This window comes from Orussus abietinus, unplaced genomic scaffold (assembly GCF_000612105.2).
Source record: "Orussus abietinus isolate OABI.00-Male unplaced genomic scaffold, Oabi_2.0 scaffold21, whole genome shotgun sequence".
In the NCBI taxonomy this organism is placed as follows: domain Eukaryota; kingdom Metazoa; phylum Arthropoda; class Insecta; order Hymenoptera; family Orussidae; genus Orussus; species Orussus abietinus.
The window spans coordinates 1,172,212-1,196,474 of NW_019396018.1; the positions used below are offsets into that span (position 1 = coordinate 1,172,212).

The following is a 24,263-nucleotide window of genomic DNA, read 5'->3' on the forward strand; positions in this document are numbered from 1 at the left end:
TTCATATTCCCGGATAGCTATCCTTCGGATAAAGATACCTGTCAGATAAGTAAACGCTTGGTTTTTTTCATTGAACTCTAATGCCCGATTTTTTCATGCTCTCGGGTAGCTATCCTTCAGGTATCTGCTACTGAAACTACCGAATAACGTTATCCGGAGGATAACTCTTAACTGGAAGTGTAAAGAACCGAACTGACTGTAGATATCTATCTTCCGAATAACTGTATCAGGAATTTATCCGTAGGTGAAAAAATCGGGCATTAATGTGAAACTTTATTATAAATCTTTGATTATATGAGTTATAATTCTCTCGCGATCAAATGTAAAAGTGGACTCGGGTGATGCTGCCAAATAGCAAATTGAACATACAAGTAAACACGCCAGGATCAGTATACTGAAATTTAGAAGTCTGAAGTTCTTTTCATCGTTACACTAGCCATTCTTAATGAATATCTTTTCTGTCAGTTACTGTTCGTGAGATTTTGCGAAATATATATCGATAAGATATAAATTTCAATCCTGTGTAGTGATCAGTTGGAAAACAGACGCAGGGCTTCCGACTTTCCCCCCAGAAAGCAAACCATTTCCTCCGACTCTTTTTTTCATCAGTCTTGTCTTCTTCCATCTTGTCTTCATTTCCTTCAATCTCCTCTAAGGCTGCTGCAACTTCATTTTCTATACTATTAGGACATCCGCATTTTATGCACTCAAATTGTTTCGGTATTCCGTCATTAATTTGCGAAGATGCCACCTAAAAGAACAACTTTTAATTTCCAAAAATACATAATATTGCATTATTACGCAAAGAAAGAATTTTCTAATGCTATTTCTTTGTATAAACCTTTTTCGTTAATCTGATCCTTTTCTTCAAGATTTCAATCCTCTTTTTTATATCCTCGGAATCTTCCGAATATAATGCAACAGAATTTGATTGTTCCTTTGTATTGCATTCTGGTTGAAAGTCTTCAGAGCTCCCATTCTGACAATTCTCAGATTTTGTTTGATCTGAAAATATTTAGTACGAGATCTATGGCATTTGAATATTTAAAAACCATTCTTTCCAAGATCTTAACTCTATAATAAGACGACAGGCTACTTGAACTATTAACAATTTTGTATTAATTAATTACTATATTCAAACAAGTTTACTTTGAAAAGTTAACAGTGGCAGAGATATGAATAATATTAATGTATAGGTGCAAACAGAATGAATATTTTTGTTCTTTTCCTTCACCTTCTTTATCCGTCACGTTACATTCCCTGAGAGTCTGTTTCGATGATTTTCCTCCATGATTTTTCTTTTCGGCAAAGAAACATGGGTTATTATGTTCTTTTTTTTGCATGCTATACATAATTTCACTATGTCAAACAATTACGATCTTCTCTTTCATCGATGCGTTTAAAAGAATTTATACGACTGTAAAGTTGGTAAGTTGGTAAAAACGTCTGAATATGAGCTGGGAGTGTGAATGAACACAATAAAGCTTTTAATGTGCTTTATGACACTCTTTATATGGGTTATCAAGGCCGAATTCTTGGGGTATATAAATAATAGTTCGTTTGACTCCGCATTCTTGACAGGGTTTATAGGGTTCGCAGGGTCGTTGCAGGCAATCAGGAAACAAGCAACAACGTTCAAGATTTTTCGAAAATTCTAAAAGTTTTCTGCCTCGAGACAGTTTCTCTTTACTTCGACAAACTCTACGCAAAGCAACAATGGATTTCTTTGATGTTAATGACGAGCCGTCCTGAGCTGATTGAGAATTCTCTTTCGATCCGTTCACATCTTCAGATTTTCTTGCCTGAACCAAAGTAAACAACATTTCGTAAATTATTATGAGTATATGGTTCAATAAAGAATTATATGTATACACGTATTGAAATATATGCACTAAATATATAAATTCTCGTGCATAATGAATATATACATATGTGTAAATAAAAGTATTATTATATTTGCATTAAACCAGGCTCATTTCTTTGAAAAGATGTCATACTGAATTAAATATTTATCAAAGGTTTATAGATAGTTTATAAATAGGATATTTTATGTAAACTAGCAAATCGGTATTATCAAAATTCGTACCTCGATTTCGGCTGCTTTTAGGCGTGCAATCATTTCTTGATGTTCGGTCTGACATTCCCTGTGGTATTTTGTTGCTTCTTGTAATTGTTGTTCAAGAGATTTCCGAAGAGCATTCACCCTGTTTAAGATATCATGCTTTTCGCCGACGACTTCGGATTTCCTCAAGCGATCTCTCATTCTTTTCCGAAATCTTTTTATACCAAATAATTAAATAACTGCAGATTAACTTCCTTTACTCTGCCTATTTCACGGCTCAATTTTTTGCCAAATCAACGTGCGCAAAAGAATTAAGGAATTCATTCTCTAGGTTAGCCTAGAGAATAAAAATACTGAACTGTATTAGCGTGAATTTGTTTCTGCATGACTTGAATCGCCCATTTATTTTCTGCCCTCGAATGCTGTCGAATCAATTTTTGTCACATTATTATTCAGTTTCTGACATTAATTTTGCACATTTTTACGACGATCGGTCATTGATTCGTCGTCAACTAGTAGCGAGGTTGAACATTCCTCGTTTGTTATTACGTCGACAATTCTGCTTTTCTTTAGAAATATGCTACTATAATTTGTAGTTCATTTCCTCACGTATGTTAGATAGATAAAGGAAACTACTAAAATAAGCTTGAAAGTAAAATACCAAGCTGAAAAGAAATCATTTCAACTCGACATTTTTTACAAGTTCATTGCCTTTTGTTCTAATCGTACACTCCGCCCCGAGATAATTCAACGAGCTATATTCGTCCACTTATTTTCTAATTCGGCGTTATTTAAGATAGAGGTTTTAAAATTCAGCAAGAACTTTCCTCTTACTAAAATGCGTTATAAAAGCTCGCTGTCTAGGGCGACGAAACGTAACGCCCTGATCGAGGCGTCTTCTTTTACCGTGTCGACATCCAAAATTTCCTGCCGATTCAAATATTTAGGTTAGCCAAGAATTATACAAATTCGTGAAACTTATCAATTTATCAAAAAAATAAATTGATAAGAAGTGAAGGAGAGAAAAGCATTTTTCAACAGACCCAACGAAACGTACCCAATAATTCAAGAGGTGTCGCCTCGATAAAATAATCCTCTTGACAAGGACAACTAGTTTCATTCACGCAAGGACATGAGTTTTTTCTCGAGACCTTTTTCCTTTCTTCTAAGTCCTTTCCGGTACTTATTATAAACGTTATAACTTCGATTAACCAATATGAATTTTATTTACAAGCCCGAGGAGTTGCTGGGACCTCTCATCTGCTTTCTAATTAATTGTAAACTAATCGTCGTCGAATGAATTGTCTTACCGCGCGCCGTGTAATAGTTCCTGCAGTCTCGTTTCAATTTCGTTGGATGTAACGGAAATCAAGGATTTATTAGAAACGGTGTCAACAAGAAGTGCATTGCAATAATCATCTAGTTCCGCATAAGACGTGGATGAATTTTGACTTTGTTCGTCGGAGGTGTCTTCGCAAAAGCTTTGCACAATGTCGTCGGAGTAGGACGTGTCGCAATAATTTATTGACCCCGTATCGGACGATGTCGATGTATATTGACATCGGCCGTTGGGCACTTTTTCCTGAAACTCCCGTATAACGTCAAAAATATTATGAGATTTTTCGCAAAATGCAGCAGACCTCTCGTGAAACGTCATTGACGTTTGACACCGTTTGTTCATGATTCCTCTGCAAAATATTTTTCAGGGTTCCTTCGATGATTAATTCGAATGCAAAAGAAAAAGCGAGAAATGATTAATTAAGGGTTCGAAGTGCCAATAAATTTGGAGGAATTTCGAAAACCGATGAAAAGCCAAATCGACTCAACAAAAGGCATCGTTTGTCAATATTGCCTTCGCAACTGCGACTCTTTTGAATGTGTTCATATTATCGCGTGTTCATAAAAAAGGTACATGTTAACGCATATAAACAAATTTACAAGTACATCCCGCGTTTGTCCCTTCTAGACGTTTAATCGAAACGATATTAAACGAATATCCGCGGATCTCGTGGCTCATTAAGCAATGTCATAAACCGTGGTTACGTTTACGATACACGGTGGCGTGAACCTTACAAATCTAATGGTGTTCCTGACGTTAATATACGTCGAAGAGATCGTAATGACTATTCCTAAGACTACGATGCAGTAACCGAACCAATCGGCCATGGAACTGGTCCAAGCCCTTTGCGAAGTCGAAGGTCGATGTCGATTTAAATCGCTTCTAGGGCCTTCCCGAGATGCATCGACGAAGACGATTCTTTCGTCCTCTTCGTCCGTGCTGGACCTGGGGTTTGTCGCGACATCTAATCGCTGATCGTCGCCGTTGTCATCGCCATTTCGATAATACAGATAAGAGTATCTTGGATTATTAGGACTATTGGGATTGTTGGTGGCATCCACGAATCCCAGATACGTCGACCTAGAGTGCACCCTGGGGTCGGATAGAGAGTCCAGGAGGACGGATCCTGGTCGTCGTTCCGTCGAGGAGAAAATCTCTGGGGTCCTGACTCGTCCTCTCGTAGACTTCTTCAGCGCCCTTGCCCTGGCGTACATCAACGGAGGCAGCACGAAGACCAGAGGTCCTATCAGAGATCCTCCTATCAGTGCCATCACGATGTCGAACCTGGGGACCGATTCGCCCAGCACCACTCCCAGGAAGACCACCATACATCGGATTACGCACCGCTTCCATCCGAACGCTGGAATTAGATTGATTAATTTATTAAAACATTATATTAGGCCTTAAGGACCTAAGATCCGTTATATCAGCAACATGGAATCAAAAAGTTGTAACGTAGCGAGTGTAAACGAAAAAAAAAAGACATTTACATTCTGGATAAAGAACTGCACTGCTGATATTTTGCATTTACTCCGATACTGTGAATATAACTTGTGTAGCTTCAGTGAAGCAATAGTTCTTTTTTTTATTGCCTATAGAGTAAAAATATTACTACAAAAGAATTTTGTTCATCCATTTTCAAGTGTCTGGTGAATCTACATTTGCTGAAGCAAGTTACATTGTTTTATATGACTATGAATTATTTTGTTGGATGATAAAAATATGATTTCAACCACCAAGTAGTGTCGCTGCTTCTGGCTTGACAAGAACACTTTAAACCCTTTTTCTTTTAATTCTCTTTTTTATATTTACAGTGCCAATGGCTACTGCTAATAGTTATTTCCCGACACCGAAGATCGCGCGTAGCATAATCACTGATGCTTTTGAAAAACGCTCAGCTTAAGAGTTTCGGTATCACCGGGATGCATAAGCTTAAGTGCAGTTATTGCAGAGAAATAAATACAAATTTCAAGCACGAGGGTCTACGCTGATTGAGATTAAAGGAGTTACACACGTTGGGGGATGCGAGGAGACTTCAACGCGTGGTCTCGCGATTCTTCAGATACTCACACCTCTGGACGTCAAGGCGATCCTCCAGATGCTGGAAAAGGGCCGAATGTCCAACGGCGCTTGATAGGCAAAGTTGAAGAGCTGCCAGAAGAACTGCAGCACGAATTCCGACGCCATCCGGTGCAAGTTGAAGAACGTTCGCTGTCATGCCGCCCCCGAATTTCCAAATAGCCAGAGCAGAGGTCACCCCGAACAGAGATCCACTCACTGAAACGTTGAAAATCCCAATCGACGCACCGATTTCAAGGTAAATAGGCAAAGTTAATAAGAAAAACCGTGGAAAAGGTCAAGGCTTACCCAAAAACGCCAAAACGACGGCTTTATCAATGCTACCTGGGTTTCGCATGTCCACCTGAATGGTCATCAGTGTTGGATGCACGTCGAACTGGAAGGCAAGCATGCCATACCTGAAATCGATTGATATTGTCAATTATCTGTAACACTTACAAACAATACGAGTTCTCTATACGTTTTGTTACATTATTGTTTTCAAGGGTGCCGTCGTGCAGTCTTATCATCCGCCATCCACGAAATAACTCCACCTTCGATTCTTCAAACTCTTCGAAATAGACCTTCCTTTCCAAATAGTTTAAATGTTTCCCAGATTTCGGAAACCCAAATCTTTACCTTTTTAACTTAAGCTCTTATGAGTACACGACTTATTGTTTTGTAAAGACTGTCTCCTATCAATCTAGCTCTAACTTTCGACACTCGCAACGTGTACTGTACAAATTATTCACAGTATCGTGTGAATTAGTTGAAAGTTAATAGTTAAGGAGTGGATGTTATTGGGGCCATTGCGTGAAATTGTAATGTTAATTAAAATTATTACCCAGAAATGAATTTATCCCAGGTTGGCGAATTGGGGACCGGTATAATTGGCTTGGACGAGTCGGGAAGACTCGCGATGGACCACCAGATCAGAATGGCGGTGAATCCAACGATCAAGGAAGAGCACAGAGCTAGCCATCTGACGAGTCATTGCCGATCAGTACCGGAAACGAGAGATCTCTTCGAGTTAAGAAATCCTTAGCTTAACTTTTTAGTTTCCTTACTTCATATCGCGAGGACTGCCCAGCCACATGAAAGGGCACAGCAAAACTCCTACCACCAACAGCCAGTAGCAAAATGACAAATCGAATTTCTTCCCCGAAACTTCTTGGCCGAATAACTGCAGGTTCTGTGAGGCTGAAAAATATTTGTCCTCTTTGATTTCCTTATTTAAAATTTTATTTATTATTTTTTTTGTAATATTTAAAATTTGATATTGAATGTTTATCTTTTGCACCCTGTTAAAAATATATATATATAACTTTATAACATTTTTGCTCAAAGTTCCATTCATGCATCATATATTTGCGAGTATCAAGAATAGAATTTTTCTGGATAACTAAGAGGGTGCGGCGAAAATTCCCGCAATTTTCTAAACGATTCAAAGAATGTATTGGGGCCAAAAGAAGCAATGTCGAGCATTTGTTGAAATTTAACCTTGTGTATCTGTATTTGCACATTTACGGTACATACATGCGCTTGTATTACAATCTCCCAGTTTACTTACCGACTAGGAGGTTCGGAATGCCTCCTCCGAAAACTGTAAAATCAAGCAAAATAGTTACGCAGGTGCGTGCCCATGAACCCAACGTCAACTCCGTGACGGCTGCCAAAGGGTACCTGGAACGTCAAATTATTATTCCATACATAAGGGAGAATCATTTACAATTTCTAAATGAAATCGATCGCCTAGAAAGATCGAGAGACGGGATAAATGATCGGTTTAACGATCAATGCTATGATAAAACTTGGTCTGGTACCGATTCTTCCTAAAAATGTGGGGATCCAAGGCCGTGGCAATGATCCATGACTTTCCCAAAAGTGCGGCAGTATACATCTGCAGTCCAAAAACAATGAACACCAATGGAATGCCCAGCAGCCCTAAAAGAAAATACAATCCACCGTCACAAACGCTTCGCTAGTACTTCACAAAGGGAATACTTCTAATTTCGATACTTCCTTTTGGAAGAGAAAACGAACATTTCCCTAAATAAAGTAAAAAATCTTCTTTCAGAAAGATCGCATATTCGTTAAATAGCAATACACAGTTATCATGATTGCATGCACTTCGAACCATACCCTGTCCATTGACACGATTCTATCCTCAAGTAAACTAAAAAGTTTAAATACATTTAATGCACCAAGAACGTAGAATAAGTAAACAAATAAACCTTCATGCTTTCTGCGGCTCCATTAAGACTCGGACCGATTTTCTGCTTTCTCTCACACTACGGTTTTCTGAATTACTTGAATACTAATTATGTAATCAAATGTGCGATAGTGCTATTATCTTCACGTGTTATTACACTAAAGTCTATTTAAACCCTATACCAAGAAGCAACGTTAAAATTGAGGAAAGCGTGAAGGTTAATAGACAAGATATTACCGCACTGTACGATCGCTCTGGGCAGAGCTATCACGGGGAATACCCCGAATATGTCGATGATACACAGGGTGGCAAAAAACACGGTGAGCCCCGAATTCGAGTTTCCGTGCAAGAGAGGGATGCTCTCTCGATGCATGACTTCGATTTAAGGCGAAGAAACGGGAACTGGCCGACAAGTCGAAGCCACCCAGGTAACCGGTTCCCCCTCTCGTTGTTACAGTCTTGTAACATGATAGTTCGACGACGGTGTCCACGCCACAAGTATCCGCATTTGCACGTACGAGGGATAGTCAGTGAGAACGGCACGGAGAAGACCCGCAAGTTCTCCGGCATCTACGAAGGGATGTTCGTGGCGTTACACCAAGAAAATCTACTCCGTCCGGGGACACCGCGCAATCATTAAACGGCCGAAAAACGGTTTTCTTGAAGTCTCTTATATTAATTACGTACATAATACAAATTACTATAATAGTATAATATGGAAATAGACATTCCGTTCGCGGATCGCGCTTTCTCGCGGCCACCCGAGGTTACAATGGGCTCGGTGATCGAAACACTCTCGTCTCGCGTGATTTAAACATCTCCGAATCTCGTATTCAAATAACTTACAATTAGTCTATGGATAAGATACACAATAACCCCTCTTCTTAAAAAATCAGAAGAGATAAATCTCGATTCCGAGATATATAAAAAAAAATAAGCAGGTCAACGGAACAGCCGAATCGACGCCGACGAATCCAAGAAGTAATGGGAAAGGAGGGAACGGAAAATGAAAATGCGAACTCGGGTCCGATTTCGAGTGGAATCGTGATCTTTGATCAATTTGTTCTCGCCGACTAAGTCCCCCGATCTGAAGATCAGTCGGCCGTCTCGTAGGAGGGCGACGCTGGAGAATAGGTTGGACTCGTGGGCGAGTATCCTGGGACGGGTGGCGAGTAGGTAGGACTAGTGGGAGAGTAGTTGGGACTTGTCGGGGTGTACGTGGGACTCGTGGGCGAGTACTTCGTACTCGACGGGGAGTATTGAGGACTCGAGGGCGAGTAAGTAGGGCTCGTGGGTGAATAGTTCGGACTCGACGGTGAGTACCTCGTACTGCCGGCCGCGGTATGTTGCGGGGAACTGGGAGAGTAGGACGGACTCGTCGGCGAATAGGTTGGACTCGTCGGCGAGTAGGTGGGACTGGCGGGGGTGTACTGGGGCGAAGTCCCGGCGAACGACGGAGACGTCGGGGAGTAGCTCGGACTCGTGGGCGAGTATTTCGGACTACTCGGCGAGTAGCTGGGACTGGCCGGCGAGTACTGAGGTGAGCTAGGGGAGTAGCTGGGACTCGTCGGCGAGTACGACGGGGAGACCGGCGTGTAATTTGGCGAGCTGGGGGAATAGCTGGGGCTAGTTGGCGAGTAACTAGGACTGGTGGGCGAATAGCTCGGACTCGTCGGGGAATAACTGGGACTCGTGGGCGAATAACTAGGACTCGTCGGTGAGTAACTGGGACTCGTCGGCGAGTAGCTCGGGCTGGTTGGCGAATAGCTTGGACTCGTCGGAGAATAGCTAGGACTCGTCGGAGAGTAGCTGGGACTCGTCGGCGAGTAGCTTGGACTCGTTGGAGAATAACTTGGACTCGTCGGCGAGTAACTAGGGCTCGTCGGCGAGTAACTGGGACTCGTTGGCGAGTAGCTCGGGCTGGTCGGGGAATAGCTGGGACTCGTTGGTGAGTAATTTGGACTGGTCGGCGAATAAGTCGGACTGGTTGGTGAATAATTCGGACTCGAAGGTGTCATGCTCGGGGACGTGGGTAGATACGCCGGTGACGTTGGCGAATAGCTCGGCGAAGCTCCACCGGCTGGTGACATCGGGTATGGACTCATACTGGGACCGGGACTTCCTGGACTGCCAGGTTGCGGCGAATATGCCGAGTAGGCTGGCGAGAGACCCGACGCATCCGACGCTCCCGAAGGAGAGAAGCACGCCCCACCTGGCGTCATACCGCTTCCCAACGCTGAAACGCAATAAACCACCTCTTTACCGTAAAAGCGCGCAACGTCCGATATGGCGAATACTCATTTTTTTTTGTACACATACAGGAATAAATCGAAGAGAACGCTCTCCGTAAAAATGTACATTCTATAAAGAATAATCGTAAATACGTAAAATTACCAGGCGACATGCTGGAAGCTCCATATCCAGGCGTTGCCCCCATCTGATTCCAAGGTGTCATCTGTGGACTCATGCTCGGGGTGGCGGCACTGCCGAAGAACATCCCGGCGCCTCCCATCACTCCCCCGCCGACTGCCATGGGAATCTCAATACCCGCTTTACATTTTTCCGCATCCAACAGCAAGTCGAAGCACCCTGGAAACGATACAAGATGAGAGGGCGGTCGCTGGTTGACTAAGAATGATTTTTAAACCAAATGATAGTTCAAAGAACTTGCCAGTTCCGATGCGTGGTAATTGTCCCATGATAATGTTCTCCGAAACACCTCTCATTGGATCCACCTCGGCGTGAGATGCAGCATCTAAGAGAACGTCAACCGTTTCTTCGAAGGAACATCTGTAGGATAGATATCACATAATTATAAATGTTTTGTACCAAGACAATAACATATTAAAATATCGGATACATTTCTCTCTTGTGTTTATAAGCTACTATCAGTAAATAGTGTCATATGCTAAAAAAAAGTATGCAGCGAGCTGACTTGTAGTGTAAATATTACAAGTAGATCTATTTGTAATCAAAATACCCGACTGTAATAAGTGATCAACGCACCTCATAAGCGCTCCCGTGTCTTGCCTATTGATACCGTGTCGAGTGATGGCCATCAAGTGACCCTTTGCAGTCATCACGTCGCAAAGCAATGCGAGATGTCGGTAGTTAACGTAAAGACCATAGAACTGCAGTACAGCGTTCATCTCTTTCTCGACCGATTTACGCACGGCTTCGATACCGAGTACTTGGAATATCTCGCAAATGTCATTACTGAATGTCCTAACCGGATCGACATCCCTCTCGCTGAGGACCTTCATCAAACTGGTACCATCGGTTTCCAACAACCATTCGGCGATGGCCTTGAATTCGCCAGTGTCCGTGATAACGATTCGCTTCTTCGAATCCGTCTGTGGCAAGTGCATATACACCTTGCCGATTGCTTCAATACCCTAAAACGAACGTCATTAAGTTTTTTAATCTAATCAACTATTGTAGTATACGCTATATACCGCTTTAATCAACTATACGAAGAACACGCTGCTCCAGCTCCGATACTTTAGCTTTATCAAACTCAAAACATTAAATGTCGATCATATTACCACCTCAAGGAAGAAAATTACGGCACTCCATTTTAAGTATCAACTAGCACGTGTTAAATTTCTTCTGTACAGGTACCATATATTTCTGTTAACATAAAACTAGCAACAAACCTGCAAGGTCATATCACTGAGCATGTTGGCTTCGATGCACCGAAGGAACATATCATCCTCCATCTTATCGACAGTTTCCTCTTCGGAATCTTGAAACTTATTTTCATCGCTGTTCATGATTCTAATGCGAAGCACAAGCTTCTCAGCGTTGTCGTCATTGAAAATGCAATTCAAGTCATCACCAAAACCGGCATTGATCTTCTCCGCGATCTGCTCCATGGTTAACTTCTTATCGGTCATCCTCTTGCGATCGAGTTCGATACGCAGAAGCCATGGAGAAATCTTGGTCGGGTCGAAGTCCGGCATCTCGTAATAAACGTTGACGAACTCCTGATCCTCGGCAATGACAGTGTTTTGAGGATCAGGATCGTAATAGATTGCCGTGTTAGCCGTAACTTTCCTCAAATTGGTGTGCTCGAGGCGACAAAGGACGTTCTTCGCCTTTTCGGCATCTCTGGCTGCAGCTCCGGTTAGGAAGACTGTCAGGGAGGGTGCCTTTGGCTTTTTACTGATGTTAATGATTTCCTTAAGACGAGGCACACCAAGAGTTACGTTCTTCGAAGATACTCCGGCAAAGTGGAAGGTATTCAGTGTCATCTGCGTGGCGGGCTCACCCAAAGATTGGGCAGCCAGAGCTCCCACCATTTCTCCAGGTGCAACCTGACAAATTTGAAAACCAGGTTATTTACCTACGGGGTTGATAAAAATCGTGATTTTTCTTAAAAAAATAAAAAAATTGTTGATCTTTTAAAATAACGATGAAAAAATCGTGGTTAAAATCATTTCAACCCATCGCTTCGAAATCGTTCACACCATTCCGAAATTATTGCAAATCTTAAAAATCGATTACACATTTACAGATAATCTCGTTTCCAAAGTAAGATATGATCACAATGGCTATTCTTTTTTTCTTTTTGAGATAACGCCCAAAATATTTCACGAACAGAATTAAATCTTGAAAGGCTGAAATGAAAACGTACTTGCGCCTGCTGGAATCTGGTCTCGATTTCTCCAAGAAGCCATTCAAAGGCTTCCCCGGACAACCTGAACTCCTCGGATACGCATTTCGTGCACAGGGTGGATCTTACCAAGCACTGGAAGAGCAACGTGGCGTTCTCGTTAGCTTGTTTGCTCAGTCTGTCCTCACCGTCCACAATTATGCATTTATCCAGCAAATCCTTGACACCTGCAACACATAATTATTCATAAATGAACCGGTCGAAAGGCCCTCGATAATAAAAGGAATCGGCTAAAAGATCACCTTGAATGACCCTTATAGGGCTAAGATCGGTAGGAGCTCTCTTATTAATATGGAATATCTTCTGAACGTTCCAAATCATCCTCTGCAGATTACACGGTAGTACTACCTTGGACTCGCCGCTGGGAAAGATTTCTCGTAAAATTGCCCTATCCTTATTCAGTTGGTTCCATTCCTCTTCGAGCCTTCGGATGACACTGGCCGACCCCGTAACCTCTTTGACGATATCCTCATTAAAGATGCGCCTGAGATATCTCTCGTTGGTGGGATCGAACCTGAACTTCTTCTCGAAGGCTTTGTTGCTTAGTTTAACGGTAGGCAAGTTCTGGAACTCCACGGCCTCACCACAGAGCCCGTCCTCGCCGTACCTTAACTGAATCAATTGACCCACGGAATTTCTTACGGTGCCATCGTAGTGCACCATCACGGACTCCATAGCCTTGATCAGACGTCGTTGGATATATCCGGTCTCGGCGGTCTTAACGGCGGTATCGATGAGACCCTCTCGACCTCCCATCGCGTGGAAATAGAACTCCGAAGGAGTCAACCCAGCAAGATACGAGTTTTCTACGAAGCCTCTGGACTCGGGACCGTAATCATCCTTGATGAAATGAGGAAGCGTTCGCTTTCTGAACCCAAATGGGATTCGCTTACCCTCGACGTTCTGTTGACCCACGCAGGCGATAACCTGAGAGATATTGATGTTGGATCCTTTAGAGCCCGACACCACCATGGCCTTAAGATTATTGTACTCGGTAAGGGACTTCTTAGCGGAGCCTCCGGTTTTGTCTCTCGCGTCGTTCAGTATCCTGTTGACCTGGTTCTCGAAGGTCTGTCTGAGAGTGTTACCTGGAGTGGGCTCGAGCTCCATGTTGTGGGCTTTCTGGATGACCTCTATCACGTCCTCCTTGGCTTTCCTGATGGCCTTCTGGATCTCGAGGTACGTCTGTGGATCGGCGATAGTGTCTCCGATACCGATGGAGTGGCCCTCCAGGAGCAACCAGTGGTTGATTACGGTCTGGATGTTACCATAGAAGCGGCCGCAGACCTCGTGCCCCAGTTCAAGCATACAGATGTGAAGAAGAGAGCCTGCCGATGTACCTAGGGTTTTCTTGCAGAGGATTCCCATGACCAGCTCACCGTGCTCGACCATTACCTTGGTATCTCCGGGAGATATCCACTTGTACGGTCCATCGTCTTCCTCGTCAGGATGCGTGCTATGAGTTCGAATCATGTTCACATTCCCTGGGATTATCAGAGAAAAGATTTGCTTCCCCGTCCAGAGGGGCTTTGGCTTCAAGATACAAGGTTGCGGCACCTTAGCATCCCAGTTAGGTAGATACATGAGAATGTTCATCATTTGCTCTTTTTCAACGAAAACATCTCTTTTCGTCATTTTTCTAACTGCAGTGAGCGTATCCTGCACGATACCCATAACGGGTTTGTTAGCCTGAGGAGTGATGATCTGTCGGGGAGTGACATGGATATTTTCCACTTCCGCTCGAGTTTCCATGGACTGTGGCACGTGCAGATTCATCTCGTCCCCATCGAAGTCAGCGTTATATGGAGAAGTGCAGCTCAGATTCATACGGAATGTACTCCAGGGGAGGACTTTTACACGATGCCCCATCATACTCATTTTATGTAACGTTGGCTGTCTGTTGAAGATTACCAAGTCACCATCCCTAATGTGCCTTTCAACTCTGTACCCACACTGCAAATGAAGATCCGATGACTTTGGATGGAAGCGAAGGTCGATTCTCTCTCCGTTGTCACGGACTATATATTTTGCACCAGGGTACTGTGAATTTCCTCGCCTTACAAGTTCTTGCATCTTGTCAATATTGAATGGTGTCACGATTTCAGGAAAAGTCAAATTTTGTGCGATGCTACGAGGCACGCCAACTTGATCGATGCGTAGATTAGGATCTGGCGTAATGACCGTACGAGCTGAAAAATCCACTCGCTTACCCATAAGGTTCCCTCGTATACGACCTTCTTTTCCCTTCAATCGGGCTTTCAGCGCCTTTAATGGTTTTCCTGATTTTTGCATGGCTCTTGGCATACCAGGCATCTCGTTGTCCACCAATGTTGCTACGTGAAATTGTAGCATTTTAATATTCTCTGATATTACATGCGCGGCGGCACCAGCCTGCTCATTTCTTAAAAGCTCATTGTTAGACTTTATTATATCTGCCAACTTATGGGTCAAGTCATCTTGATTCTTGGCAGACCCATACATGATAACCGCAGGTCGTACCGAAAGTGGAGGTACGGGCAGAACAGTGACCACCATCCAATCAGGCCTTGCAAATTTAGGATCCATTCCCAGAATGAAAGATTCCTCATCCGTGATGTGTTTCAGAATCTCCCATGCTCTCTCAGCAGTCAAAACAATTTTCTTTTCCTGTGAGTCTTCGTTCACGTGTTTCCACTCTGCTGAAACATCCAATCCAGACCTTCTAAGATTCGGTTGATATCTGCCGCAACCCCCATGGCCTGGTCTTCTGTCAGCAGGTTGCTGTTCTTGTCCTTCCTTATTGATATCCATTTCATCTCCACCTTCGCATATGTTTTTACTTTTGCATAAATCATAAACAAATGTAAGACGTTTACGAGGTTGTCCCTTGGTTTTCATAACTATTTCTTTAATTTTTGGATTGTGCTAGAAAAAGTATAGAATTTGTGTTGTAAAACGAATGATATTAACAAGAATTTTTCTATACATTTAGTACTTACTGGGCTTACTAACATCTTGGAGCAAAAGAAACAGACACATCGGAGAATTTTAATGGTTTTTGTGATGAAACCTACGTGGAAAACAGGTTTAGCTAGATCTATGTGACCAAAATGACCTGGACACTCCGTCATGTTGCCAGCACAAGTTTGACACCGAGTATTTCTGTCGATGACACCCTGCCGAGGGTCCATAAGACCTCCAAGCTTAGGACGACCACCTTCCATAGTCTCGGGAAAGCGTATGCCCCCATCGGTAACCGACATACGATGCTGAAAAGAAATTCACTTTCTTCATTTCTACACGCATACGTACACATAACTAATATTTATTCTTTAGAAGTAATAACAATCTCCAGATGTTGATAGTCAGTCCTGTACACACCGAAAACTTCACAAACCATACAGACAACCCTTTGACAAAATAAGAAAATAATCTCGTCGTTGTTGTACCTTTCTTCATAAACTGTCCACTTTTACATTATTAATTTTAGTTTATTTAGTAAAGAGCGTATCTACAACACATTTAACTGCGACTTTTGAAAAAAACATCAAAAGTCCGCCAAAAATGCGAAGCCGCTGCTACCGACGTAGAACGAACGTCCATTTTCTCCGTAAGGTAAAAATTTGTTCGGAAATGATGGATAGTGGAGGGAAATACCGAAAAGAAAACTGACTTACGATTTCATCTGGAGAAAGGATACCGAATTGCACCCTTTTGACAGTTCGGAGCGGGGCTTTTGAGTCGGACGTAGTCATTTTGCACGGAGCCCAAGCTCGGTCGTGCAGTATGACAAACTAGATCAGGGGGCCGACACTGTCTGCTGCCATGTATTGGGGTGTAACGCTTTATGCACTACCGCCATCTTCGGTTGGAGTAAACCCTCTTCGCGAACTAAAATATTAGGCGGGCTATTCAAATTCATTTATTAAAGGAAGGGATATTTTCGGGATTTAAAAAGTACTTACAATGATCAAAACAGACGTTGCTCAGACTGCTGACACACAAATGTAAGAAAACAGTATATTAAACATAAAAGAAGTAACAAAAGTGTCAGTAGTGCAACGCCTGTTTTAAATCACTGTAAGAACTGAAATAATTACATTAAACATTAGTCAAAAAGTAACATATTTATTAAGATAAAAATATTAATTATTGTGAATGTATAAATATACAAATTCTATACAAATTTAATTTTTGTTATGATTACTTTCATGTGGATGGCTCTATAGATCGCATTTAATCCATTTAATTATTACAATTATTATAGGAAGAAACTACAAACTGTTCTTGAATTACACTTTTACTCACAAACTCACGTTCGCGATTTAATACTCGAGGTAATCGAAACTTGTGAAAATATTGCCACTAATCGAGGTTAAGTTCACTTTGGTTCAGATGTCCCGACTATTTTTATGCGCATCTACGCTGCGCCTCCTGGAGTCTCTTGCTATTGGTTAGAAAATTTTTTCTCTATTCTTCTCTTTCTATTAGACTGAAAAGTCACGACACCAGCGCAGTCTTGGAGTAGGTGAACTAACTTCAGCGTTACACCTCTCCCATAAGGAGTGTCGCCCCCCTGAGAGATACTCACACCTCCGCAACCATCGAACCACATCGAATATGATTGAATATGATCGGATAGCCACACTGGAGGATGAAGTCGGATAAAATGTTACCGAGAGTGTTCACCAGAGATGAGTTGGGAGATTGCTTACGGGCAGTGTCGCGCGGTCGCATCGTGTGCTGCCCTCTGGTTTCGTACATTAGCTTTCACCGTTTGTTGCCCCCAAGGGCGGCGCAACGAATTTCTGGTAGGGGCTCGCGCACTAGCGATGGCGGTGTTATCTACCAGTAGCCGTTGACAGCTCGTGTACTCGTGATAGTAATACTATGCGAGTGTTGACGGTGGTGGCTTACCTACGTTTACCGACACTGCTCGCTTTTGATGGTAAGGGACGAACACTCGTGGTGCCCTCTTCGACTTTAACCTTAACTTATCTTATTTATTTTATGGGGAGGTGAAATTTTATCTGTATTAAATTCTACTCACAGCTAGTTCGAGGATCGGTGCCATTCCATAAGGATGGTACTAACACGTGATAATCATTTTTGACGATCATACGTCAAAAATGTCTAATACATAGTTGATTGCATTTCGAATCTCCGACCCCTTTCGCGTTACGGAACGAAAAGTTCGAACCGACTCGGCGATTGATCACAATTTAGTAACTTCAATTCACCGATGCCACGTTCTCCCGAACGACCCGGCTTCCAAACGACCCGGTTTTATTCACCTCCGGGCATTGTGTTAGTTCAATAATCAGCATCCAGAAATACACGGCTGGAGATGGAAGGTAGAATTTCAGTTGAAATTTGAATTCCGTTTAGACGTTCGCCCTCGCGTCCCGGCTACGAGGTTCTTCTAGCGCGGAACAGATGGCGCCAGCAGTGTCACCGACAAATGGCGTCGCGCAGTGACGGCGGGGCGAAGTGCCGAATTCGAGGACGCCGTCCGCCCGGTAAGAGGGGTCGGGCGTCCCGACGCCCCGAGACGCGCTTAGTCGACGCGAAAGGGTGGTTGCTCCTGGCCGCTTGCGGCGCCCCGCGTCGTGTTCTGACGTCACGCGGCGCCATCGACCAATCAAACCAGTCGCCAGTTAGTTTTCCGACTGCTAAAGTCGCGCGACGCCATATTGCCGTGGCCGCGGCGTGTTTATACCCGTGGGGGCTTTTTCCGAAATCCCTGCTCGCGTCCGTCGGGCGCGAGGACGTCGCTCGTCGCTTCGGTGGATGTTCCGGGAAGTTCGGTCCAAGCGAGCCGGAGCGTCGAGCGCGAGTGACTCGTGCGCGATTCGCCCAATCGGCTAGGGTCCGTTTTCCCTGTGGTGCCCGCACCGACCCCCGATTTCCAGGGACAACCCCTAAGGATCGCCGCCGCTGAGAGGATGCCCGTCCGCAAGCAAGGTGGTGAGACCGGCCAATCGCTAGCTAGCCCCTCGTAGCCCTGCCACTCTCGGCGAGCGCTCCTTGACAGTGACAGCTGATCGGCCGAGCGACCCAGTCGCGAGCGGAGTGCCCGCCAAGTGTCCCCCGGGTGACACTTCCTGGGTCGCTCTTTGCCGGTTGACAGCCGAGGTCGGCACTCATGACGGAGGTATCGACGAGTCGACGAGCGACGCGCCTTGGCTTCCGTTCGCTTGGCTAGGTCGCTTGGCCGTCTTGGACGCCGTTGAAGGACTTTAGAACCGTTGACAGTTGACAGCTGCTCGAGCGTGCTCGCCGAGAGCGACGGGCGATTCTAGGAAGCACGAAAGTCGATCCTGGAGCCTAACGGCCGAAGGACGCGCGTTGACAGCTACTCAGCGATGGCGCGTTCTGGCGCGAGTTGACAGTTGTCAATTTTAGCCCTGACGCAATGCGCGATTCGGTTACGTAAGGATTAGGGGGATACGCCTAGGCCGTTTCGGTGGAAGCGCGTGGTTGGCACCGACCTGTCATTGACGACGCCTTTCTGGTACTATGAACGCGGTTGACAGCTCGTCCGATACGTTGACCGGCACGATTGACCGCTTTGGAGCGGCCTCCGTCGCTCTTGTTCCTCGATGACACGTCATGCCGTCGTCTCTTTGTCGTTCGCGTTTTCCGCGAGTACCGGGATGTTTGACAGCTGCCAAATATTTTATGACGTGGCCGAGTCACGCGGTAATCGTTTAAGAATTATTACGTGTATCGTTGACTCGTTGTCGAACTTTTGGCAGGGTCTCGCCGTCGATGGTCCGATTGACAGGGCTTGCGATAACGAGGATAGGCTCGTTCCCTTTTTATAGTTGACAACCGACGAATACCCTTTTTCGGTCCTTTCGCTCCACCTTACCGACTGCGGTACGCACATTGCAGAACTTTAGCGTCTGCGACCGCGGAAGCGATTAGGGATGGAAATTGCAAAATCAATCCCGAGTGATATTTTATTTTATTAAATAGACGGAGTGTCGCCAGTTTGTCCGCCATTCCCTCTGGGATAGTGATTAAGCCAGTTGGAGCGTTATCGGAGAGTGTTTGCTACTGTAACTGGAACACGCTGCACCGTCAGCTCCGTCATATTGCGCTCGCAGGAATTCATGAGAAAAAGAAAACTTACGACGCCAATTGCAAAACAAACGATCCATGAGAGTTTGGCGTCGAGTGTTTTGTCTGAAAGTAAAACCACCGTAATCATGCCTTAAGGTATTGTATAATTCGCTGAACTGCAAAACGTGTCAGCTCGAAGATGACCATGCTGATTAGAGATATTGATTTCCGGGTTAACGATTTTTTTCTTCTCTTTTTATCCAGATCCGCGGGTCTCGCGTGCGGCCCAGGGAAAGCGATTTATGATACGATAACGGAAAACATAGTCCATGCGATTAAAAAGAGTGTTTCATTTTTTATTTATCCATGCTTGCAGTTATTTTATTCGAGATACGCGCGAAGGGCCTTAAGGCGATGCAAAAGTGGCGTCTTATAGGTCAGGTTAATGACACTCTTCTCCGAACGGAGTTTACCGAATCGCTTGAAACTTTACTGCGTTAACGTGGAGGTCCTAAGGAAGGTTTGGACATCCGCAAAATTGTACTCCCTTTAAATTTGTTCGTTAACATTTCTTCAGATTTGTGTATGTATTAAATTCAACAGTGCTGGGACATTTTTTGGGGCCTCCATATTCACGTGGTAAAGTTTCAAACGATTCGATACACTCTGTTCGGAGAAAAGTTACGTAAACTATTGACCCCGTGGGGCCATGCCACTTTCTTATCATCTTATCGTTCCGACGACGAGGACGCCTCCAGGTGGGACGCGGAACATCGCGTCGGGGCGGATCCGGAACATCGAGGTAGCTCGTCTCCTGCGGCTCCTCGATGTAGGCCAGGTCGATGTTGCAATAATCCATAGGTGAGGCTGCCGATGTTTGGGCGCCGGCCAAGGAACCGCAATAATTCCGCTCGCTGGCGAACGCTTTTACCCGCGACCACCCCGAACTACTCACGGCCACGAGGTCGCCTCCGAGTCTCCGCTCGGATGGTTTACGAGTTTACCTAATGCCCTCGTAATACTCCGAGCTTGCTTACGATGCCCGATTCAACGTATAATCATCGATGCAAGCATGATAGGATGCGGAACGAGAGGCGGACGTTATTCGAAATCATTTTTCTTAATATTCTTGGGAATACTATAAATTGGATAAAGGGATAGGTACGGGTTAAGAGAAAAAATCACTTTCTAGGGGGAATAAAAAGAAGAAATTCTTGGGTCGTACTAGTCTTTTATGAAAGATAATCCCTAATGACTTTCATTAACCGAAAAGTTTCAATTCAATCGCACCTGTTCGGTTTATGAAAGTGAGGCGGATCAATTGAAATTGAACGATTTGGAATATTCCGTTCAATTGTCAGGACGATGAAAATAATTTTAAATAATTGTTTTAAAGAGGGGTAATTAATATGTAATAGTTGTTACACATGTTACATTTAACTGAGCTCTACGTCATTGGTGAAACGTTACATGGGAAAAAGAGTTCGTCCGCGCCTTCGCTTCGGTGCCGCCAAAAGGCTTGACCTCGCAGTTCCAAAGTGATAATCAAAGTAACGTACTTTGACATTTACCCAGAGTAACGTCGCTACTCTGATATCACTCTGTAAAGGGTGTGTAAAATTTATAAAGCTGTAAGAGGAATACCGGATCCCTTGAGCACCTAGAATCTGCCCTTTTCTGTACGGACTAACAATCAATGACACCGTTCTACGTCCTAAATGTAATTTAAACTTTATTTTAACGCCTCAAAGGAGTTTCCCTCTGTACAATTTCAAGAATAAAATAATTGCGCCGGTCGGCTCTGAAAATAGTACTAACTTCTTTCAAATCTAACGGCATAAAGCTTTTAATAGACTAACTTTTTACTCTTCACTTGGAGAGGATTTCGGACCTACCGTCCAAACCAGAAGGGCAGTCCGTATATGTTTTTCATTTACGAATCTATTTTCTCTAGATACAGATATACACGCATGGCCAGAGATTACGGTAAACCGTGACTGGCAGTGTTCCCATATTTTCGATATCCCGAAATCCCCTGGTGAAATCAATATCTCTGAAACGTCTGTGCAGACAATTCATCGTTCGGCATCAGTGTTCCGTAGCAGCGTTCGATAATTCCTTGACACGGGGCAAAATCTACCTCTATTTATGCAGAAATCAAATTTAGCCACCAACTCACACCAGATCGCATTCAATTGAAATTAAAATTGCAAGTAAAATCGAATGTAACATTTCGTCAAAAATGATCAGCCCTATTGAGGCTTCGTGCACCTTTGTACTGTGGAATTTAACAATAAATGTTTTTCTACGAACATTTTACGGCCATACAATTTTTTCATAAATTTTATTGGTAACTATGCATAAAAGGGTGATCCTCTCCGATGTTGTTATAACTTTGACATACTGTAGAAGACGTCATCGCGAGTATTTCCATATGCATATATATAGGCTGACTTTTTCATATCACTTTAAGAAGTGTCACGTTAATACGGAAGGTATAACTTACTCTAAGTGTGGCAACGGGAGGTTAACTCAACGTCGCGATTTTCCCATTTAATCCGATGTTCAACAATGACAACTATTTTAATAACTAACAGTCTTAGGAGCCGATCCAGGGGATTTATCCAGCCATTGTCGGTAGATTTCGGACAGCTCGAGATTTCCGAGCGAGAGAGGCATTAGTTGATTCCCCGTATCTCTTGGGGCGAGGGTTGCTCTCCCCCAGCTGGGGATTGTCCAGAGGGGCGGTCGACCCCAGGTCTAAGCCTGGTTACGTCACATCGAGGAGTATATACTTTACCCAGATCCGCGAGATCTCCCGGATCCGAATAACGGGCTGCATAGGAAATCCTTGTCGATTCGAGGACCTCCCAGTTCCTCTGAGAGGAACTGCACCCCTCTCCTTGTGGCGGGACACACTCTCGGCGCGTTGCAACACCTCTTTGGCCTAACTTCGTTAACCCTAAGCTGTTTGCCTAAGTTACGGTCAGGAGCAAACACACATGTTCCGGGATAGAAGGGGAGAGATCCTGTGGCAGAGTTTCCTCCTGCTAAGAGGGATACCTGGAATCGGCAGGATTAAGCCCGAATTGGACTAATTAGTGGCTCGTGAGGCTAGACTTGCGTTACCCATCGTGGCAATTTTTTATATTTTTTTTCTATGATTTTATGCGACACGAGATGGAGTTTTAAAGGATGAGCGGGCAATTTACTTTCTATGCGAGATTACGTAATTGCGTTAATCTGACTCAGGGATTGTAATTTGCAGACATGAAACAGATAAATACATGAATGTATTTATGCAATAACTTTATTTTGTAACTACTTATAATTTATAAAAGTAAGAGACGTGTCCTCGTTAGGCTTAATTAGGAGAAAACGAATTCTGAAGATACTTTGGGGATAACAATCTTATTAGCTCCTGCAAAAAGATAAAAGCGTACTATATTTTATAATGTATCTATCTTGAATTTTGAAATCCCACGCGAAATTGGGCATTAAACTGACGTTGCAACAAACGTAGAGATTTTGAAAATTGTTACAGAGAACGCGAAAGTCATCTCGCAAGAACGATTTCTGCTTGTAAGGGCGGCATGAATATACATGTATCAATGTGGCGTAGGTATATATTTTCTTTATCTTTGAACCGTCTTCAAAGAGTTTTCATTTCTATTAAGGGCGATCCCGTGAGAGGCGGAGACAGGAATATTAGCATACATTATAGTACACGGAGGTCTATAGTTTCTGGTCCGAAAGAGGAGCTCGGTACGTGGTGATAGTTTTCAATTTCGCGATGCAGCATTTCCTGGGGACTACCGTTGGGAGACGGGAATGATTTTTTAATATATGCATCGCGTTGAGAAATATAAATTAGAGACATTAGAGGCAGGGAGGGATGCCAATGGGCATGATTAAAGGGATTATTTAATGGAAAGTAGGACGGGAGAAGTGGAGTTCAGAGAGTTAGGTGGTACAAAGGATAACATTTATGTACGTTATGTACAGGTACAGTATCAGTTGAACGTACGCTCGACTATGACGTGAGCAAACTTCCTCCTTGATGTTCTACCAGCGTCTGTATTTGCTCGTTGCAATTCATTGCTCTCCTGTGCAGTTTGGCTCCGTTGTTCGACAAAGTTAAGACTATTCGGGGGTAAATAGCTTTGCCGAAGAGTCCACGTTCGGGCTTACAAATGAAGTCTATTTTATAAGATTATGGCAACGGCTGATGATAACATGGTAACGCAATAGAGTATCTAGCTCCTTCGGTACTTGTTTCCTTCTTACCTAATGGTCCTTAATTAATAATCTCGAGTACTGAGAAACGTACGATGTTGGTAACAACTCGATTCTACTTAGAACCTCTAATTGTAAGCCTTAAACAGAGTTTGAGATAACACAAAGAGGTGCTATTTCTATACAATTAAAGTCCTACTTCAGATTTTAAAAGTGGCAGATACATCCATTTCTTCCATTTGTCCACCTAACGTTGGACTTAATTCGTGTTAAGTAGGACGTACAAGGATGACAACAGGACGCAAAGAGGGAAATAGGACCAAAAGAAGGCTTACTTAGGCTAAGCGGGTTCAAATTAAGGCTAAAATATCGATTGGGAAAGTTATATTATGTGTTCAGGATTTTCATTACAGCAAGCCTCGCAGGAGGAAAGTCTTAGTATGCACTTTAGGGTAGACCATTTTTGCCAATATTGGAACGAAAAATTGCGGCGTCGAAGTGTATTACTTAAGTGTATTACTTTTACAAGGTATATTAAGTCCTCTTAAAATAATTGTGTGCTAATATTGGAAGGAAAGAATTGCATGTCGAAGTGTATCGGGCAGACGGAGCGCCGCTCCAAGATCAATACACT

At 43.5% G+C, this 24,263-nt stretch overlaps 5 protein-coding genes across 19 annotated transcripts in view; 1 reads left to right on the top strand and 4 right to left on the bottom strand.

The window, feature by feature from the left end:
• Nucleotides 1-418: 418 nt before the first annotated feature.
• LOC105697738 lies at nt 419-1,362 on the bottom strand. Its single transcript, XM_012421354.2, has 3 exons — nt 1,235-1,362; nt 842-1,005; nt 419-751 (listed from the first exon to the last, which is right to left on the bottom strand). Exons 1-3 carry the CDS (start codon nt 1,350-1,352, stop codon nt 443-445), a joined length of 591 nt encoding a protein of 196 aa, XP_012276777.1. The 5' UTR covers nt 1,353-1,362; the 3' UTR covers nt 419-442.
• An 88-nt stretch (nt 1,363-1,450) lies between these two features.
• LOC105697739 lies at nt 1,451-2,286 on the bottom strand. The gene is made up of 2 exons (XM_012421355.1): nt 2,087-2,286; nt 1,451-1,802 (listed from the first exon to the last, which is right to left on the bottom strand). Exons 1-2 carry the CDS (start codon nt 2,261-2,263, stop codon nt 1,488-1,490), a joined length of 492 nt encoding a protein of 163 aa, XP_012276778.1. The 5' UTR covers nt 2,264-2,286; the 3' UTR covers nt 1,451-1,487.
• A 149-nt stretch (nt 2,287-2,435) lies between these two features.
• LOC105697740 (amino acid transporter AVT1C) lies at nt 2,436-8,076 on the bottom strand. Its single transcript, XM_023434767.1, has 9 exons — nt 7,909-8,076; nt 7,664-7,693; nt 7,283-7,403; nt 7,030-7,142; nt 6,527-6,659; nt 6,304-6,441; nt 5,769-5,878; nt 5,472-5,678; nt 2,436-4,761 (listed from the first exon to the last, which is right to left on the bottom strand). The coding sequence occupies exons 1-9, from the start codon at nt 8,042-8,044 to the stop codon at nt 4,079-4,081; spliced, it is 1,671 nt and encodes a 556-aa protein (XP_023290535.1). The 5' UTR covers nt 8,045-8,076; the 3' UTR covers nt 2,436-4,078.
• A 250-nt stretch (nt 8,077-8,326) lies between these two features.
• Nucleotides 8,327-16,124, bottom strand: LOC105697669 (DNA-directed RNA polymerase II subunit RPB1). The gene is made up of 9 exons (XM_012421207.1): nt 16,003-16,124; nt 15,325-15,594; nt 12,589-15,250; nt 12,308-12,513; nt 11,328-11,987; nt 10,678-11,066; nt 10,343-10,461; nt 10,066-10,260; nt 8,327-9,907 (listed from the first exon to the last, which is right to left on the bottom strand). The coding sequence occupies exons 1-9, from the start codon at nt 16,078-16,080 to the stop codon at nt 8,766-8,768; spliced, it is 5,721 nt and encodes a 1,906-aa protein (XP_012276630.1). The 5' UTR covers nt 16,081-16,124; the 3' UTR covers nt 8,327-8,765.
• Nucleotides 16,125-17,924: 1,800 nt separating this feature from the next.
• The window catches only part of LOC105697563 (disks large 1 tumor suppressor protein), a 487,904-nt gene continuing 481,565 nt past the window's right edge, over nt 17,925-24,263 (top strand). For 6 of the 15 annotated variants that reach the window (XM_012420959.2, XM_012420953.2, XM_012420954.2 and 3 more), the window contains exon 1: nt 17,926-18,292. Coding sequence is in view for 1 of the 15 variants with exons in the window: in XM_012420950.2 (XP_012276373.1) it covers nt 18,271-18,289 (19 nt within the window). In the remaining 14 variants the exon portion in view is untranslated. Of the gene's footprint in view, nt 18,293-19,352; nt 19,550-24,263 lie in introns of those variants that run through there. The other 9 variants (XM_012420943.2, XM_012420948.2, XM_012420951.2 and 6 more) reach the window with 5 other exon arrangements.